The sequence below is a fragment of the Drosophila suzukii genome, chromosome X, assembly GCF_043229965.1.
Source record: "Drosophila suzukii chromosome X, CBGP_Dsuzu_IsoJpt1.0, whole genome shotgun sequence".
NCBI lineage: Eukaryota > Metazoa > Arthropoda > Insecta > Diptera > Drosophilidae > Drosophila > Drosophila suzukii.
The window spans coordinates 10,997,599-11,016,894 of record NC_092084.1 but is presented as its reverse complement, the minus strand read 5'-3'; the positions used below and the strand labels follow the sequence as shown (position 1 = coordinate 11,016,894).

At 38.2% G+C, this 19,296-nt stretch overlaps 2 protein-coding genes across 8 annotated transcripts in view; one reads left to right on the top strand and one right to left on the bottom strand.

The window, feature by feature from the left end:
- The window catches only part of inaE (inactivation no afterpotential E), a 30,892-nt gene that overhangs the window by 2,367 nt on the left and 9,229 nt on the right, over window positions 1-19,296 (bottom strand). For 2 of the 7 annotated variants that reach the window (XM_065867562.2, XM_017079646.4), the window contains exons 3-14: window positions 7,925-8,019; window positions 7,731-7,837; window positions 7,572-7,676; window positions 7,401-7,502; window positions 6,761-6,938; window positions 6,260-6,679; window positions 5,466-5,990; window positions 5,257-5,398; window positions 5,089-5,193; window positions 4,889-5,016; window positions 3,771-3,794; window positions 2,482-2,614 (exon numbers count right to left, since the gene is read on the bottom strand). In XM_065867562.2, the coding sequence (XP_065723634.2) occupies window positions 2,482-2,614; window positions 3,771-3,794; window positions 4,889-5,016; window positions 5,089-5,193; window positions 5,257-5,398; window positions 5,466-5,990; window positions 6,260-6,679; window positions 6,761-6,938; window positions 7,401-7,502; window positions 7,572-7,676; window positions 7,731-7,837; window positions 7,925-8,019 (2,064 nt within the window). Of the gene's footprint in view, window positions 1-388; window positions 441-732; window positions 858-1,571; window positions 2,615-3,770; window positions 3,795-4,888; window positions 5,017-5,088; window positions 5,194-5,256; window positions 5,399-5,465; window positions 5,991-6,259; window positions 6,680-6,760; window positions 6,939-7,400; window positions 7,503-7,571; window positions 7,677-7,730; window positions 7,838-7,924; window positions 8,020-19,296 lie in introns of those variants that run through there. The other 5 variants (XM_070997876.1, XM_070997877.1, XM_070997878.1 and 2 more) reach the window with 5 other exon arrangements.
- Window positions 13,438-15,690, top strand: LOC108013712 (galactose mutarotase). Its single transcript, XM_017079652.4, has one exon. It carries the CDS (start codon window positions 13,507-13,509, stop codon window positions 14,683-14,685), a length of 1,179 nt encoding a protein of 392 aa, XP_016935141.2. The 5' UTR covers window positions 13,438-13,506; the 3' UTR covers window positions 14,686-15,690.

Sequence of the window (19,296 nt, the reverse complement as noted above, 5' to 3'; positions counted from 1 at the left end):
TGAAATGTTTAACCTATTGATTGATTGATTGATCTGCTTTCAAATATAATTTTCTTTACCAGCTAGTTTTGATTTATAGCTATTTTATCAATTAGGCTTATTAAAACACAAAACCATTATTTTTTTTTATTTCCTAATATTCATTGTCTATTATAAAAACAAAACAATCAGTCAATCAATTCTGATTTTCACAACTCGTGGTTACATATATAAATGCAGAAAGTGACGAGTAGATGTTGCGAGCGAGAGAGACAGAGCGAGCGAGAGTGGGATGCAAGTATGTACAGTTTCACAGATGAGCGAGAGTGGAAAGAGACAGATGATGCAGATGCATTTAGCGAGTGGAGTGACTAAGTACAGTTGCGTCAAAGTAAAGCGAGTGGGGTGTTTTGGATACAGTTGCTCATGTTTCGATAGTTAGGTGGATATGGGTGGGAAGGCTTACGGGTGCGAGACACAATATCGAGATCGGTTTTCGTTGTACATACACAGCGAGTACGATTACATTAAGAGAGTTTAGTTTACAAAATTGATAGGTTGTTGGTATATTGTTTGAGGTTAGGTTGAGAGCGGGAGAGAGAAATATACATAGAGAGAGAGATAGAGAGAGACTTGTAATTCGGTTGACATATTTAATTTAATTTGGTTTTAACGAGAGCAAAATGGAAAGTTGCTTTAGTCTTTTGTTTTTAATGATAACATTTTTATATAGAAGTTGACGGGCGGCTGTACCTGGTATCTGTATTTTGTGTTGTCGTAGTTGTTGTTGTAACTGTTGTAGTTGTAGTTATTGTCGTGTTATCATTACGTCTACGAGTGGTACATGCCTTTACGGTTCGATCTCTACAAGACACGACCTGTGCACATCATCGGATGATCGGGTCACATACAAATCGGTAAAATTCGGTATTCGTTTATCGGTTAACGATAATCGTTAATATTCATAAAAGAAGCAAAACAAAAGCATAATTAATTACATCATTAATTACACAAGTTCGTCGCATATATTAGCTATGAATCGGATTATCTAGGGGCGGGTCGGGTTGAGAATCGATTCAAGGGATTTATCCTACGGCCTGATCCACTGCTCTCTCATTGCAACTAGCACACAACCCTCCCAGCTCAGCAAAGGCGAATACATTTGGTGGTCTACCATATCACTTTTTTTTTGCCGTTCCAAAGCTTCACAACAACTTAACAACCATTCCCATGCAGCAGATATTTTTGAAGGAATTGTGTATGTGTTTTATGATTGTGGGATACTCGTGTATGTATGGTCAAAGCATAAATAAAATCGGAACTAAATAAACTTACCAAATCAAATCCACATAAAGAACTCAAATGAAATCATCATCAAACGTGGGCTATACATATTTGCTATTCGAAACCGGTACGTTACAATTTCCATCTAGCGAAGCAATTTATTGAACATCTTTAATCCATCGATATCGGGATTAACTGGACATTCTGGTGGTGTAGATAGGGCAACTTACAGGATGTGCAAATACTTTATTTGCCACCATTACGGATTTCAAAATGTAATTAAAAATAATTAAATAAAAATCAACATATTTAAGTACGTATAAGAGTGTGTATATTCGTTATAAAAAACAAAAGGTTTAAGTTTTTAAAGTGAAAATATATAAGAGCGTTGTAGAAACACGGAGATTTAGAAAAGGAAATGCAATTTACATCTGTTCAACTTATACAATAAAATGGACAGGGGTTACTTAGGCAATACAAACAGAATACAACTATATTATAAATACAAATTTAACTTAGGCGTAATTGTAAACATTCAAAGTCCATTGTCAATGCCCTACACAGCGATAAATACAACAGAGCTACTGGATTTTCGGATATGCGTGTGTAGTGCTGGCTAAGTATCGGTTCCTTTACTCTGGACATATCAAAGCAAAAATTCCTTAGATATCGACAACAAAAAAAAAGAGGGGGCAATAAATAAATACAAACAAATCAATGTCGAACAATTTAGCGATATTGAAATTATAAGCGATAGTTGGCCTTAGACTAGATAACGTTAAACGTAATTGAGTTTACATATAGATAAATAGGCATAGGTGTAAATATGCTTGTCATGACTGTGGGGGTGGTGTTTGTGCTCGAGTGGCTCTTGTGGTTGAGTTTTTTTTTTTTGTGGTGGTTTGTGGTTCGCCATACGCGACCCATAACCTTAAGGCTAGACTAGGGGCAAGGTACAGTACGGTACAGTACAGTTGACGAACCAACTAACTAGATCGGTGCTGCGTACTCTATATATATGTATATATGCTAAGGACTATAGTTAGACTATATACGGTTCTAGGACAACGACGAAGAAGAAGACGACGGAGGGGTGTGTGGGTTTCAGTAACGTTCATTCATTCCATTCAACTCGACTCCATTGACTGGTTCTGATCAACTGGCTGTGGAATAGCTGTGCACCGAGGAGCCGCGCTCGTCGTCGAACTCGCCAATTACCTTCTTCAGGGCGGCGAGGATCTTGTCGGGCATGTGATCCTGCAGCATCACCGGCGAGATGAGCACCTCATCGAAGTCCGTGGAGTCCGCCCAGATGGCCTGGTATACGGGTTCCCGATTCTTCAGCACATTCCTGCAAAATATACACAGAAGCTTCAATGAAATAGTCTTCATTTGGCGGTATTATAATGTAACTATGTAGCAATTTTCTAGAGTAATACAGAAATTCCTTCCAACTAAAGTCCAAATTGGGCGCCAATTTTGGTGTCACAGAAATCTCTTTCGAATTTTAATTTATTTAAATACACCAACACTACTACTTGTCTACAAAATTGATACTATTAGGAATGTATCTATTTGATTTGTTAGAAAAAGATTGAAATAAACACATTTATCAGTACTACATACATATGTTCTATAAGTATAACAAGTTGGAACCAAAATATGAAGTTGATTTATACGGGATTAATCAGAAAAGTTGATACCATTATGTAAGTAAAAGTCTACGTTAATTTTAAGGCATAAATACAAGTTTAATTAAATGAGACGACCGAAAAAAGGATTTCCATGACCCTGCGCATAAGAAGTAGTTTTTACTCAAATCTTCGGGTCTAAGATCATGCTGGGTCTGCTAATGCGAACACAACTCATAAGGATAGTTCCCCAGCTCATATACGAGAGCGAGAAAAGACGACATCGAGAGAAAGAGATAAGTTCTAAAGATCTCTTTGCACAAGCTGAGATATCATCTGAGTTTTGAAATTATTATAGTTCAAAACGATTATATCTGAGATATCTTAGATGACAACTCAGTTAATGCCAAGAGTCCTTAAGAGAGGGATGGGACGATGCATGCATCGGTGATTGTATTATCTCATGCAACAAAGATTAACCAAAACTGGATGATGAGGAACTCTTCTAATAGAATATATATAGAACTATGGAATTCTCGGACTGCCACTAGTCAACACACAAACCAAACAAGCTAAGACACAGAGAAAGTGTGCGAAAGAGAGAGAGAGAAAGAGATAGAGGGCGAGCACAAACACGGGCAGAGTGGGATAGACATATGTAGACAGAGAGAGACAGGAGAGATAGATAGAGACGGAGATCGAGTTGAGTTACTGCAGCGCTGCTCAAGCTCTTCTTCTTCTTTCAATCTTTTGGATGCGTGTGCTCGTATCTGTATCTGTTATCTGTGTGCGATGCAATTTGTGGATATGTGTGTGCGTTGGGTGTCGCTGTAGGTGTCGGTGGGTGGGTGTTTCTGTATAAGTGTGTGTGCCTACCTCCAACCACTGTCGTATTTTTGCCTGAAAAACATTTTGGTAACATTATTTTCTTGTCTCATTGACGGGGTTTTGGGACTTTGGGGCAAACACAAATCGACCAAACACGTTTAGCAACACAAAACATAACTAAACAAGAGAAACCAAAGTAACAGAAACGATAACTAGTGAAACTACTCGCTCAAGAACTCCGCCGACCATAAAATCGTAATTCTATTTGAAATGATATAGGGCCATTTTCTCATTTGCTAACACATACAAGATTTAAGTTTATTTAAAAGGGCATTTTTTATATATTATTATAGATTTTAATCGTAATATGTACCTAAAAATGCAACAAAATAATGATAAAAACCTGTTCCTAAGCCTTCATGTCGGGAAACTAATTTATCGTTATGTTGTATGTTTGAAAGTATTTTATTAAAAAAAAATATTTCTCTAAATTCTACCCAAAGAAAACATTTTAACTTTTTAAACTGACAATGCTCTATTCTCCAACTCGATCTTAAACATTTAACAAATAGGTGTCAATTAAATGTCTCTCTCCCCAATGGAATTTATCATTTTAATTTTCTTTCTTGAAACCGTATCTGTGGGAATTCTAGACGGCCCTACACATTCTGTAAGTAATCGAGTTACAGCCAACCCAACGAAACGGGTCACTTGTGAACTTAATAATTGGAGCAGCACGTTCCAGCCATAAGTCACGTGGGTATGTCAATTCATGGATGACAATTAGAGGCCCGACCTCAATAGAGAGTTCAGTGCCCCCCACCCGTGTCGATGACGAGATCATCTGTATCTATACATCTCTCTACAAATGGGCGAGGCAATATAGTCCAAGACGCAGCCCTGACGTCATTGCGAATGAGTCAGTGGCGGATCAGCTTGACTGCGACGATAAGCCGCTGGTTATCGCACCTCAATTAGCACAGACCTTGGCCAGAGGCGGATCTCGACTCTTGAATTTCGAATCGCGAATCAAACAACAAAACATCAACAAATAAATCAGGTTGTGGGTCAGGAGGTCAGGAGGGTTGCGAGATCGAGGAGGAAACAAATGCGGATGCGTCCGGCTGTCGCACTTATTTCCATCTCGACCAATGCCGGCTACTCACTCGTCGGGCTTGGGATGGTGCCGCACTATGTGGATAATGCGACCGGGCGGATATAAGGGCTGGTGCAGGGTTAAAGCTATCGAGCTGTCCGTGGGATGGGCGCTGGTCGAACGTGCAGTGCCGCGCTCCTAAGAATAGAGAGAAAAACCCATACAGTTAATACCCTGTAACGGGGGATCATCGTCGGTGGTTCTACATACCTCCTGGTACTGATTGATGTGCGTGTCCTGGCCGGACATGTTGACCACAGAAGTGGGCTCCGGTCCACAGCCACAACAGATGACCGAACAGGAAATGGTCTTCCACTAAAAGAATATAAACAGAATATTAAGCATAAATCTTTGAATATGTGGATAAGGTAAACTCACCTTGGGATCCACACTGCGCTGAATGGCATTGATGAGGTCCGCTCGCAGAGCCTCCATTTGATTGAGACCTATGCGCGGCACCACGTCCTTGCCCAACACCACCGAGGTGATGAACGACTTGGAGTACTCCACGGCAGGCATACTAGAAAAGAAGATAAACACTACCAATGTAGAGCTTAAACGCGGGTTCTATACAGTGAACAACCCACCTGAGCAGTCCACCGGGCGGGGAGTAACTGAAGCACTGTAGCGTTGGATGTTCAGGCTTCAGGAGTATGGCAAGTATGGCCGCTGTGCCGGCGCCCAGGGAATGACCCACCAGGACCAGGTCAAAGGTGTGCGTCTGGCGATCGGGATTCCGCTGCAGTGCCCTCTCGATGAGGTTCTCCTCCTGCAGCTTGTTGCGTATATAGATCGCCGCCTGCACCATGCCCTTGTGGGCCAGCCAATCATCACGCGGCGGCTGCAGCGGCAGAACTTCGCCCTCGGCATTCAGATCCGTGAGGATGTCCTTCATGCCAAGGGTGCCACGTATGCTAATCACCACCGCCCGATGGGTGTAGTCGACGGCCACAAAGAAGGGCGTTTCGCCCACATCCACGTGGTAGGTGGCATACACGATGTCGATGTCGCCCATCTGGAGTGTTTTCTTCAGCGCCGCATAGTTGCACAGGCAGCAATTGTCCCGGATAACCTCCGTATCATCGCTACTGCCGCAACAGCAGCCAAAGCATCTGGAAATAATATTTAGAAGGGTTTAGAGTAAGATATGATTAATTAAAATATACATTCGGGGAGATTCAATGTATCTCCTATGTATTTAAAAAGCTATGGCGAAAAAAGCAAGACAACATCTTTTTATAACCTTTTTATACAGTTGAATATTAGGTGATGTTATAAGTAAAGTAACGATTTTCCAGGAATTAAATACAATTTGTATCCTAGTATAAATGTTATTTACTAACATCCTTCTATTGCCATGTTTCCATTAGCCATTACTCACTTCAGTTCCGGCACCAAATGCCACATCTTGGTTCGATTGTTGATCACGTACATGGGCCAGCCGTAGGCGCCCTGGGCATAGTACATGTAGTGGATGACCGTCTGAAAGAAGTCGTAGTTTTTGGCATCGTTGAGTGCTAGGAACTGGGTACGTTCCGTGATGGGTACGCCGCTGAGGAACTCGTAGGTGCCATTCTTGCGTTGCCGCACGATGGCCTCGCGTTCCAGCCGCTGGAATTTGCGAAGCAGGACGAGACCGGCCACCACATCCGATGGCACCACGTCCAGTTCCCGAAAGAAGTCGCTCAGCAGGCGGGCAATGTCGGTGAATGAGTTCCGGTTGCGTTCCGAGGAGCCCATGCAGCAGAAAAGCAGGCGGCAGCGATGGTCCCAGCTGTCCTGGTAGGCTCGCATCACTTTTCTGTGGGTTTGTGGTATTAAAGGGATTTATTTTTGAGAGTTCTATGGCATTCCTATGATTCCTGATTGGAAATGGACTCACCTTTGCCGCCAGTTACGGTTCATACTGTTGCTTCTTTTATAGTTGAACCGAGACTCCGTTTCGCGCATTGATCGCTGGTACTTCTTCATCTTCACCCAGGATCTTCCGGCAGCATCGAAAGTGCACCATATCGTGATGAGGGTGATCACCACCAGAGCCCAATTGCAGATGATAATGGCTGAGGGGAAGTTATAATAATAAAGATGGGGTAAAAAGTATTGTTAAACTAAAATTCCATACTGATGATGTATAATAAAATATCTAAGCAATCGTATTTAGAATATAATTGGAATATTTAAGAATATAAATGGAACATTTAAGAAGACGAGTGGAACATTAAAGAATATAAATGGAAAATTGTAATTGCACAGGTTATTTACATAAAACTGATTCTATTAAAGCAAGCCAACTAAAAAAGTTCAATGTATTTGCTTTAAATGCACTAATAGTGTATATCAAGATTTTAAAGACATTCCCTAGCTATAAATATAAAACGTAATAGCTTAATGCATATATATATTCAATAGATTAATTGAAGTTCAGAGAATAAGCTGGTACTTTAGAATACTAAGTTTACACTAAGAAAATACATTTCAAAAATTTTTTAAAATGTATGAATAGGCCTAGAGATTAAACTCACCTATGTAGACCTTTTTGGGATCATCGATGGGTGCGGTACTGTAGTAATGCCCCAGCCAAACGGAGCCCACCGCCAGCCAGGCAATATCGAACAGTATTACCACTAAAAAGAACAAAACAATATACGAAGTTATATGCTGGGAATAGGAAGTAATATTCCAGGAAAACTTACAGCTCTTGAGATATATCCAGATGTTGATAGAGTTGCGCGCCTCGGCATCTAGAATACTGCCACGCATCGAGATCACACATATACCTATTTCTACACATATTGAAACTGCAAAAGGATTTATCAAGACCCATTCCATTGAATTCGATAAAATGTACTTACAAAATAGTATCAACAAGTAGCCTATTAGATGGTAGAACAATAATTTTACGCTTAAAATTTGTGTATTATACTCAAAGATAACCAACGAGACGCTAACAATCACAAAACTATCACGAAAAGTAAAAAAAAGATTTGAGGAATATATTTATTAAGAGTTAGGTGGTTAGGAGAAAATTTGGTATGCGTATACTTACCATATAAAATGAATAGTCAGCAGAAATGCGCCCGGCACTACGAGATCATCAGAGCCCACAGACCAGCGACGTCTGAAGACCACAAGTCCAGGCATCTGAAATGGTCAAAAATAGTAGATTAGTTTAAAGTCAACTAAGCACATTCTTAAATCTATCGTATGATAGGCTAAATAAAGATGGCGAGCTAAGTTAAAAAGAATTTACCTAGATTAAGTGGTTGTATACGTTGTATTTTTCTATTCCTTTCTATTTAACCATATCCCTAATCGATTATTTAGAACAGAAGATAAAGCATTTTATAGCTAAACATCTCTTTACTTTAAGACACTAAAAACAGAATTTGAATTAAAAGTTTCTTTCATAAAACAAAATCCCAGAAATCTATCTTTTTCCATGGTACAAGTGTATCTATATAACCCCTTAAACATTAAAAAGATTAGCTGCTCTACCTAGAAATTATAAATATAGTACATTTATCAGTACCCTAGTAGATTACGTTCGCAGAAACAAAAGGTACTTAAACTGCACAGCCCAATCATGGTCAAACTTTTTGAAAAAATAAAGAAGTCAACACTGCGTAGGAGTGATAATCTAGAATTAGCTGGGGGTACCGCTCATACGCAATGTCTTACAAAACAATTTCTTTTATTTTGAATTTTGCAACCTTGAAATAGAAGCTAAGCAGTAGCTAAGCATCCCATGACAACGGGCACAGCTGTTCAGAAATTGCCTGATAAAGCATCCAGCTGGATGGCCAGCAATTTGCCCTCTTGGCGTTTTGTGAGCTCCTGATCCAAATTGTAATCCCTCTGGAAAATCAGGGGCAGCCCTAGCAGTGTTCAAATGCTAACTGGCAGTACAGTCATGCCTGCATGCAAATATGCAAAGCCAACGACTTTGGACAGCCTAAGGTTCCGCCTCCGCCCACTGAAACCCCCCTTCATCCTCATCAACCAGTGCAATGTAAAGCAAAGCATAATCAGGGTTAGACATGAGCTGGGCGTGCTAAAAAGGGGGGCAAATAGAAATACACAGAGAGAAAATGTAACAGCATTAGTTTCGTATCTTTACCATCATTTACAAATTATTCGTATTTTAAAACATTTTAAAAGTTTGGAAATTTTCGGATAGTATTATAACTTCACACAGAGTTCTCAGCTTTTACCTACCATCGTTTAAAAATTATTCGTATTTCAAAAATTTTTCGAAAGTTTCGAAATATTCAGATAGTAGTATTACTTCATACTGAGTTTTCAGTTTTTACCTACCATCATTTAGAATTTATTTGTATTTTAAAAGTTTCGAAATATCCATATAGTATTATTACTTTACACTGAGTTTCCTATACTTACTTAACCTCATTTTTAAATGATCCGTATTTGAAAACATTTTTAAAGTTCGAAAAATATTATAAAATATATTATATGTAAATATATATATTTAAAAAAAATATTGTACTTAATATAATAATTTTATGTTTATGGTTTACAATTCTTTTCTCATAAGCATTGGTATTTATAGATCAGCTTTTTAGGTCATTACCAGCACTTATTTGCTTCTTATAAAAAATGTCCTTATATTTTCAAATTCGACCTACATAGTTTCTAGCTTTTTAAGGTAGTAACAATCCCTAGGATTTTTTTTTGATTTTTTTTTTTCAATATCACATTTTGTTGACATTTTTCTCTGCGTGCAACAACTTGTTGGTGAGGTTGTGAGCCATCATGTTCGGGATACCCCACCATAATAGCCGGCTTGACATTGCATCGAGGTCCGATAGGGCGGTCCAAACATGGGATTCGTACAAGGGAATGCATACCGATATTTGCATATCCGGACCGGGATTAACCAGAATGGCTAATGACGCCAAGACATGAGAACACCTCTCAGGCACGTAAGTGCCAGCTAAATGATTCATAGTCCTTACCTGTGGCATAATCAAAGACATCAAATCAATTGTGCTAAATCACCATTAGATATTACATTCCCAAACATATCGCCAGTGCCTCGTTTATAGACTTCTGGAGGCCCCGAGACAGCTAAATATGTTTACGAGCTCAGTCAATATAAACACAAACAAGCTAGTAATAAACTTGTTGAGTGCCTCAACTAGAACTGAAAATCTATAGATCTATATACTGAACACCTTGAAATTTGCAACTTTTTATATGCAAATATAAAAATCCTATTATATACTAACCCACCTTGAAAATGTAAACTTTATATATGTAAATATAATAGTCCTCGTCTCACAAAATAATCTACCTGTTTTGATTACTTTTTGATTATATGACCATGTTAAAATCAATTAGTAGTTTCTTACTATTTCCAAGTAGTATAACAAAAGTCATTCAGTAATCATTGAATAAATACAATTAGCTTATCCATTAAAACGTATTTATCATATTACACACAGAGAACTGCTACACAACTGAATGGATTTACATACCCAAGTCAAACCAAATTGGTAGTGTATATAAGAAAATCGCAATATGTATAAACAAACTATCACTAACAAAAACACCAACATGGAAAATTTGGAACAGGATTTTCTTTAAATATTTTGCCTTGACTGCGTTGTTAAAATCGTTTTTAGCTGACTTATAGATGTTTTACCACATTTAGCAGCTTTGGGAAAACATTTAGTTTTGTCTGGTTTATATGGTTTTGAAATTTGTAAAATTTTGTGTAGTAGGCTAAAACACGACTAACAACTAAATACTATACTGCCTTCTTTCAATCTTAGCAATTGAAGCAAAGAATACATGATATTAAGCAGGAATATCTTCATTTCGAAATGCCAAATAATCTTTTAAATTATTTGTAAAGCTCATATAGATATTATTGTTTATCCAGTTCCATATAAAAATTAATTATGTATTTCCTTTCTAAGTATAGTTTACGTACATGTTTTTCCATTAAAACATTTAAGCCTTAATCCTAGTACGCTTCAATCTTTATTTGTTAGTAATCTTTAATTGAATAGTTAAGTCTTAATCTTAGTACCTTTCGATCTTAATTATAACAACTGTTTTTTTTGTTTACTAGAGAGAGAACATCGTGATTGGTGATTTAAAATGCTGACCTTTGTGTAGATGCGTTCGTATCTACTGTTTGTTGACAGATTTTATTCTGGCAATATTTATCATCTTCCCGAAAGCTAAAAGTTCAAGCTCCGCAATTTCAAGGCTATAGATCCAACTAACGGCAACGGCTCTTATCGGCAAACATTTACCTTTAGAAATAGCAAAGGTGAAGCCACTAAAAGCTCCAAAGGCCCGACGACATTGGCATTGGCCCCGCTGAACTTTGCCCGACAATGGACGACTGTGACGATGTGAATGTGAATGCGAATGTGAATGTGAATGTCGGATGTGAATGTGAATGTAGATGACGAGCCATGATTTTGCATTTATTTGCACACCATTCAGCCAACCATTTTCCGTATGGCCAATGAGCCATGATATGGAATATGGAACCGAACCGGGGACATGGACAGAAAGAACAATGACGAAGAAGCCGCTGGCAACTCGAAAACCCATTAGACCAACTGCAGGTATGTAAGGTCATTATGGCCCACTCTTTTCGCTCTGTGCACTTGGAAAAATTTATTGGCAAAGATTACCTGAGTTAAATATTCTATAATAATAAAGTTATGTTAAGAAAAACTATATAAACTCGACAATTATTAAAGCTTATAGTGATGACAATCTATTAGTTTGATTAAAGATTTGAATCATAAGTTAGCTGTAGTAAATATTAATATTCCATATATCTCAAATACCTAAATATGTATCACTTAAGAAATACTATTCCACATTTTTTATATAAATATTTATCCCCCTGAAAAATACTGTTTAAAAAACTCTTTTATCATATTAAATGTAAAGTTTTGATTGAGTATATGTCTGAAATCGTAATATTGATCTAATACAATGTATCCCAAGTATTTGCAAAATGATTCACATTAACTAAGCATAGTTAGAGAGATATTCTGAATCAGTTGTTTTTTATAAATGAGCATTCCTTATATTTTATAAAAATATTTAACGCCTGAGAAATACTATTTACAAAACTCCTATATCACCTCAGTTTAACTTTTTCGATTAATGATATCTCTGCAATCGTAACATTGATCTTAACAAATATATCCCAGATATTTCTTAATAAACCAACACTATCTACCCCTAGTTTTTTCCAGTGTAGTGCGAAAACCACGCAGCTGTCGAAGAAGCCGTAATGCCGTAATGGGGCGAGGGCAGAGTAATTGATGGCAATTACTCTTTTGTTCTGTCTCCGTCATATATCGCAGCGCATTCAATTATTCAGTTATTGCCATTATAAATGATGATAATTCCTGTCACGGTTATTGGCTAAATAATGATCCGTACTTTGCTTATTTCGCACCAATTTTTGATTAGATTCTTGGTTGGCAATGGTTCGTGGTCCCCAATAAATCACACACCTGGATCGTTCTTTTATGTTCGTGCAGCGGGTCTGGAAACCCCGGGGAACAGGCCCCTCCCGATAAGATAGTCCCAGTGCAAGCACCGCCATCGGAGGAACTTATCAACCTTGGGGGAGGGTGGTATGTACAAACGAATACAAACAAAGGTGACATGCACCCATCGCCGCCACTTGGATTCAACAAATTGCCCCGATATCATCACTTGGCAAACAGCCTTGATGGCTGCAATTAACAACTGGATTTATGATAAGCCCTTAAACATCTTTTTTAGCTACACTTGAAGTTCTGAGTGGTTCGGTAAAATGTTTTAATCATATAACCAGAAAACTGCAATTGTACATTTTCGTGTATCCACATTTTAAAAGGTCATCATTTCAACAGCATATATTTTATTCATCGAAATACTTGGAAATGTAGGATTCGTTTTTCCATGGAATTTTTAATGTTCGCAATTTAATTTGAAATCAAATCAATATAAACATCAGAATCAATTAATTTACTGAAACGAATTTATTCCCTGTACTCAACTAGGATAAAGTTCATGTCGAAATTCTCAGAACTTTTGCAGCCAATAATTATTATCTTTCCTTTGCTTTCCACTTTTAAATGCAAGATTTTTTTGTAACTTTTACTCTTTGTGACAGATTAATTGCAATTTGGTCCAAGTTTCAGTCATACAAACTGCGTTGGGATACCAAAAATATAAAACTCATTTATGTAATGCAATTTGATTCATTTAATAATACATTCCTTTAATTAAATACTAAATGATTTTGCTTAATTGGTTTTAATAATAATCGTAAAACATTCTTTATCTTATATGACACTTGTAAATGTAATTTTAGGTGTCTAAAAGTAAGCAACAATACATTTAAAGCCAAGAGGTACAATAAAACCACTTAGAATAACGGATATTCTTAGTTTACTGCATACTTTTAGACACCTAAAATGACTTATAATAATGATTTGAAAACCGTAGTGATATGTTGGCACCCCCAATATCTAGTTTCCCCTTTTTTTTAGATAACTTTGACAATATTATCAATCAGACTTTCGCAAAGAAAGACAAACACTTTTCAATTAAATTCAAAATTAAACACTATTACCCCAAATTATGGTTAAGGTTGTGGAGGACATTTTCGGGATTGCGACCAATCCGTTCACCAAGCGGGCACAGGTGATTCGTCGCTATACAATCACCAACACCAACCGCCTGTCCGTGTCCATCATCCAGTTGGGGGCCACAATCCAGAGCATCCAGGCCCCGGATGCCTATCACCAGTTGTCGGATGTGGTCTTGGGATTCGACGACATAGCCGGTTATGTGAAGTACAGAAACTACAAGTTCGGTTGCACACTTGGCCGGGTCACCGATGTGGTGGGCAACGGAGAGTTCATCATGGATGAGCGACGGGTGATTGTGTCCAAGAATCTGGGCCACAAACACCAGATGAACGGTGGCTTCGTGGGCTTCGACCAGGTCATTTGGGATCTGTATATGAAGCGACCGGATGGCGTTACATTGCGGCATGTCTCGCAGGATGGACACGAGGGTTTCCCCGGCACCCTGAACATATTCATTCACTTTACCATCGACGATGACAATCGGTTCTTCATACGCATCGAAGGCACTACGAATCAGACCACGCCGGTGAATATATCCAATCACATTTACTTCAATCTAGCTGGTCAGACAACTGGCATCAAGGGTATATTCGATCATCAGATCAATATTGAAGCTATGGAAACAATGGATACTTCAGGTGGCGATGGAATTCCCACGGGGAAGTTCAAGAGCGTTAATGATTCTGTATATGATATCCGATTACCGGTATTCATGGGCGATCGAGTGCGTCAGTTTGTGGAGAGACCAGTGAAGGGCTACGACGTGTGCTATGCCCTCGATAAGGAGTTCGATTCCAATATTACACGTTATGTGGGCAGATTTCTGCATCCGGAATCGGGACGCTTCATGGAGATCTTCAGTAACCAGCCGAGTGTTAAATTCTCCACTGCCAATAATTTCCCACAGGAACCCCTTGGCGATGAGCCCATTTTGGGTAAAAAGTGCACCCGCTATTGGCAGCATTGTGGTTTTAGTTTGCAACTACTCAACTATCCGGATGCTGTTAATCAGCCGGATTTTCCACGCATCTTCATCAATCCGGGGGAGCATTACTTCCATGAGACCATCTATCATTTTGGTGTTCAGGAATCGTGGAAATGTTGTGCAGATCCCGAGGAACTGGAGGCCCTGGGCGAAGAACCACTGAAACGACCTTCAGTTCACTGATTGCTTGTGGAGGAAAGCTTTTTGAGAAGCGCAGAGAAGGGCCCCCTTTTTTGATAAGTCCCATGACAGGCGTAATGAAGGTGTGTTTTGTCATTTTGGTACAATTGTGATTGATTTGGGTATATTCAGAGAAAATTCCAAGGGACTTGATAAAGTATAATGTATTTCTAATGGCAATAAATAGCTTTAAATCTTATTTCGGTATTTGCGTATAATTTCCAATAAGTTATGGAAAGGAAAACATAATCAAAAGCCTAACAAACGTCAGGAACTTGTGCTCGTGTGGTTAATTGAACTGAATGTTTGCCAGTAAATGCTTCACATTTCCTGGAAACTCATGGCGTAACCAGTGCTTGTGAAGGCCAAATGAAAACGACCTCGACCATTCACCGAATTATCAATTTGGCCTGCTCACTGGGGCATTGGCAAATGTATCTCTCTTCAGTTCAGATGAAAGATTTGCAAATATGCCGAAAAAAAAGAGGGCCGAAGAAAAAAAGAAACAACGCACTTGGCTCGCAGGAAACTCGACGTTTATAAAGCTCATCGAGCGACCCTCGAACATGAAAATGCTGCTAATGGGGCATCTGGCACGTTTTTGGATCGATTGGAAATGTAACCTGATGTTTTGTGTACCCCAGATTGTTGACTGTTTGCTTTTGGTAATACTAAATTTAGCAACGCCGCTTGCGAATCCATTTACTTAAAGTCTATAAAAAGCGAATACCGCCGGACGGGGAATATCGATCTAAAATTAGATGCTTTGGACCGCTGCCTTTAGCTCCGTTGCGCATTGGTGTTTAGTGGCGCTAAGGGGCCGTTTTCCGCATATTTCGCAATTCGCAATTGAATTTCCATCTCTCTCGCTTATGTCGCTGCAATTTGGAATAAATTATCCATATTTTAGCCCCTTTTTGGGGACACGGGTACAAAGGTAAATGGGCACACACACACACTGACTCACCCACGGAAACTGCAGTTGCCCCCAAGGGGTTAATTGCACTGCCCTCCCGTTTCCGCCCATTTTACTTTTCACTTTCCCCTCGTCACCGTTTTTGAATAACTCTATAAACCCAGGCCGTACACTCTGATTGCGGTTTCCACTTCCTTTTTGGTCATATTATATAGTTTCAGCATTCGCGTGACGTGCTCCCTTCCAAGCAATTAAAAAAAATAAACCTGCCCCAAAAATAAAAGGAAAAACTTACAAAGGGATATGCACTTTCAGAAAAAATAGCACCATAAAATGGTGAATAATAAATGGATTAAACGAAATTTTTTTTTTTTAATTTTTTTGTATAGCAAGAAAATAATTTAACTCAATTAAAACTTTTTCTGAAAATTGTGAATATTAAATGGGTCTTTAATTTGGTCTCCATATATAGATTTTGTATAGCTTTTGCTTTAATAAGTTGAGGAAAGTTAAAAAAAAAAATTAAAGTGCAATGTTTTAAGATTTTTTTGTATAGAAAGGGGGGAATATACCATTTTTCAGGAACTTTTTTCTGAATGTTTGTCAAGGGTGTCGACCAGGTCGACCGGACGGAAAGGGTGGGTGGGTCAGGTCGGTGGGGAAAACAGCGAGCCTGCGCTTTGAGAAAGGTAAACACACATAGGAGCCCGGCAGTTCGGGGGATCTAACAAGGGGGTTTGCCAGCATTTTTGCCAACGAGCCGCTAATGTTACGCCCAGCCCCTCGAAATGGGGTTTTTTTTCTTCGAGCTGGTGGTCAGGTATTATGCGATATGACACACTCACAGCAGCCAGCTTATTGGGTAAGAAATATAAAGAAAATATCAAACGTTCAAATAGACTAGCACTTTTAGTTTATTATAATTAATTGTAGTATTATTTCCCTTGTAGTATTTTATTATCTGGCACTTCTACATTCAGTAAAAATTCTCAATTCCAGCTTTGAACCATTAAATAATTTTTCTTTGCTTCTAAATGAAGTCATATTTTAATTTATTTTTACTATCAACCAAACGATGATTCATAAAAAACTGTTCTATTTAAGTCTCACATTATAATCGCTACCAAAAAAACATTTCAGATGCTTCTAGTTGATTAATCTACGCTTCATATGTGAAATAAACACTTTCCATCGTGTTATTACTAATCATCTTGTCTGGATGCCATTGAAACTGATTGACAGTCTATTCCAAAGTCTTTTTTAATCATGAGCTTCTATAAAATAATAACAGATTCTGAGTATACTTATAAAAAATATCTTTAACCAGGTTGCTTTCCATTATTCAATCTCAAAGGAACCAATTTGGTGTGACCTAAATTCTGGACTTGTGTAACGGCAATCAGGCCGTAGATCTATGACACCGATGTCTCTGTCAATATATATGGCACATCGGCGGCTGATTGACAGCCCCATCACTAGCACCATTATCCATCACTCCGTGGCGGCAAAGCCTTTGTGCTATTTGTTGCAATAGGATCAGAATCGCACAAAGGCCCAACCCCGGACAAAGTTATGCACGATATATGTACACACGCCTCTTCCACCACATATAAACATATATGTTTTTCACATATATATGTATGTATATATATCATCTATAGGGCGGGCATATCCTTTGTCTGTAGGTGGGAAATGCGTTGGCGGATGGTTGGGGGAAAACTAGGGAAACCGGGGAGGGGGTCGCGTCATAAAAACAATGTCATCACAAGGCAGCGTGTCGGACGGAAATCAACTAAAAGGCCAATGCCAGCAGCACTCACAGTCTCTCGCAAGTGCGAAAGAGATGGAAACTGAGCTCCAAGACAGAGACGGCAAGTGTGGGGCGGGAAGGGGATGGAGATAGGAACCCCGATGGCAGCGGCAAAAGTTGCCGCAGGAACCGAACAAGAGCAAGAACAAAAACCAAAAGAAAGTTTTATGACAATAATGACGAGCCCCGTTTAATGACGATGAAGATAAAGGCGATGATGTGGATGAGCCAGAGCGAATGTATCATATAAAATATAGCGTTGCATATGCCAAGGGTACACTTCAAATCGAAGAAGGTGAGCTTTTTTTTTAAGCTAGTTTGGAGTAGTTTTTTTGGTGACCCACATAAAAAAATGAAATGATTTTTAGTGAACTCAAGGTCATGGTTGGTTATATTTCAACACACTGTACTTTTTTGTTTATAAACCAGAATGGGAAACATCTTAAAATCGAAATTTCTTTAAAATACTAAACTCAGCACTATTTGGTATTTTTGGTATTTAACTGATACAACACAATGTGAATTTTATAACGCCTTAACTAAAGTCAAGTGTAATAATGATGCTATCCAACAAATAATCAAGTGTACAAATGGCTTATTTTATTTCAAGGAGCTATTTTGAGAGCATAAATACAAAGCCTTATCCTAAATAAATACCAAATAACGCTCTAGTTTAAAACGAGCTTGGGCAACCTATTCAGTTTTATTTCTTAAGTTCTGGCAGGAAAATGAGAAAATGAGAACTATAAACCAGAAAGCGAATGGCTATCCGTCTCAGTCGCTTTTCAGTTCGTTTAGTTTGGGTTGCTGCTGCCGTTTGATGACGGGACAGAAAAGCCAGCGAGGAATGCTGTTCATTTGACATTTTTAACCAATTTCCCAGTGTAAGTGGTTTTTCGTATATACTAGAAGTAGATTGGAGTCCCACAACAAGCAAACTTCTCTGTATTTTTTGAGAGCTTTTCATTGCTTTGCATCTTTAATTTTCGTTTGCCCGCCCTTCTTTTTTTTTATCGCATTTTGGTATTTATGTATTATATCTAATGGAATGTGGCGAAAGCTTAAAGGAAAAGCCGGAAAAGGAAGGAAAATGGTAGCGGGACAAAGATAAAGGGCAGGCAGGAAACTCGAAAGGAATTCTGCTGCCAGCTCTGGATTTTTGAACCCCCCAAAAAAATAGAAGGAGTTACAGCATGTACATAAATTAAAAGAATGCTGGCCCTAGACTCTCAAATTTAATTAGGGGTTTTCTACTATTTATTTATCGCAGGGCAAGGAGCCATTAAAAATGCCATAGATAGCAAAACTGGAGTTGAATATTCTCAACGATTATACAAAAAATACTCCCGGTATTAAAAGTAAACCAGAGGCAGTATTGAAATGAAAATATAGATTCAAGACTAACTAATGTAAAGTCTATACTTGATAGTTTCATTTCTATATTAAAAAGTCTGGAATTTTGATTTGTGGTATTATTTTTATTATAATTTATAATATTCATTTCAGAATAATACATTGGTAAGTATTAATTTAATACTCATCTTATCTAAGGCAAATCGGTACTTAATAGTGTAGAATTAATGTAACAATAGTTGTTTTTCTATGACTATTTTTTTCAGTGTAGACCTGATGAAATAGGATCGTTAATTTGCTTACCCTTGTGGAGCGTTTTATATTTTCGGTCCGTAGTACGTAATTAAGTGCTCCCGATGATATTTACTTGCTTACTGTAAAAACTTTATTCAAATATTTTCTTTTTAAACGATTTGGGATAAATTTTGTTGTTTTATCAACATTGGATGCGTGAATCAGCACTATTACTTGAAATAGAAATTAAAGAAATTCTTGAGAACTTGAGTCGTTTGTTTCGGACTATTTGTTTTTTGAT

Bases quoted from the DNA above. Each gene is read 5' to 3' on its own strand.
- LOC108013712 (XM_017079652.4), top strand. From the start codon at position 13,507: ATGGTTAAGGTTGTGGAGGACATTTTCGGGATTGCGACCAATCCGTTC.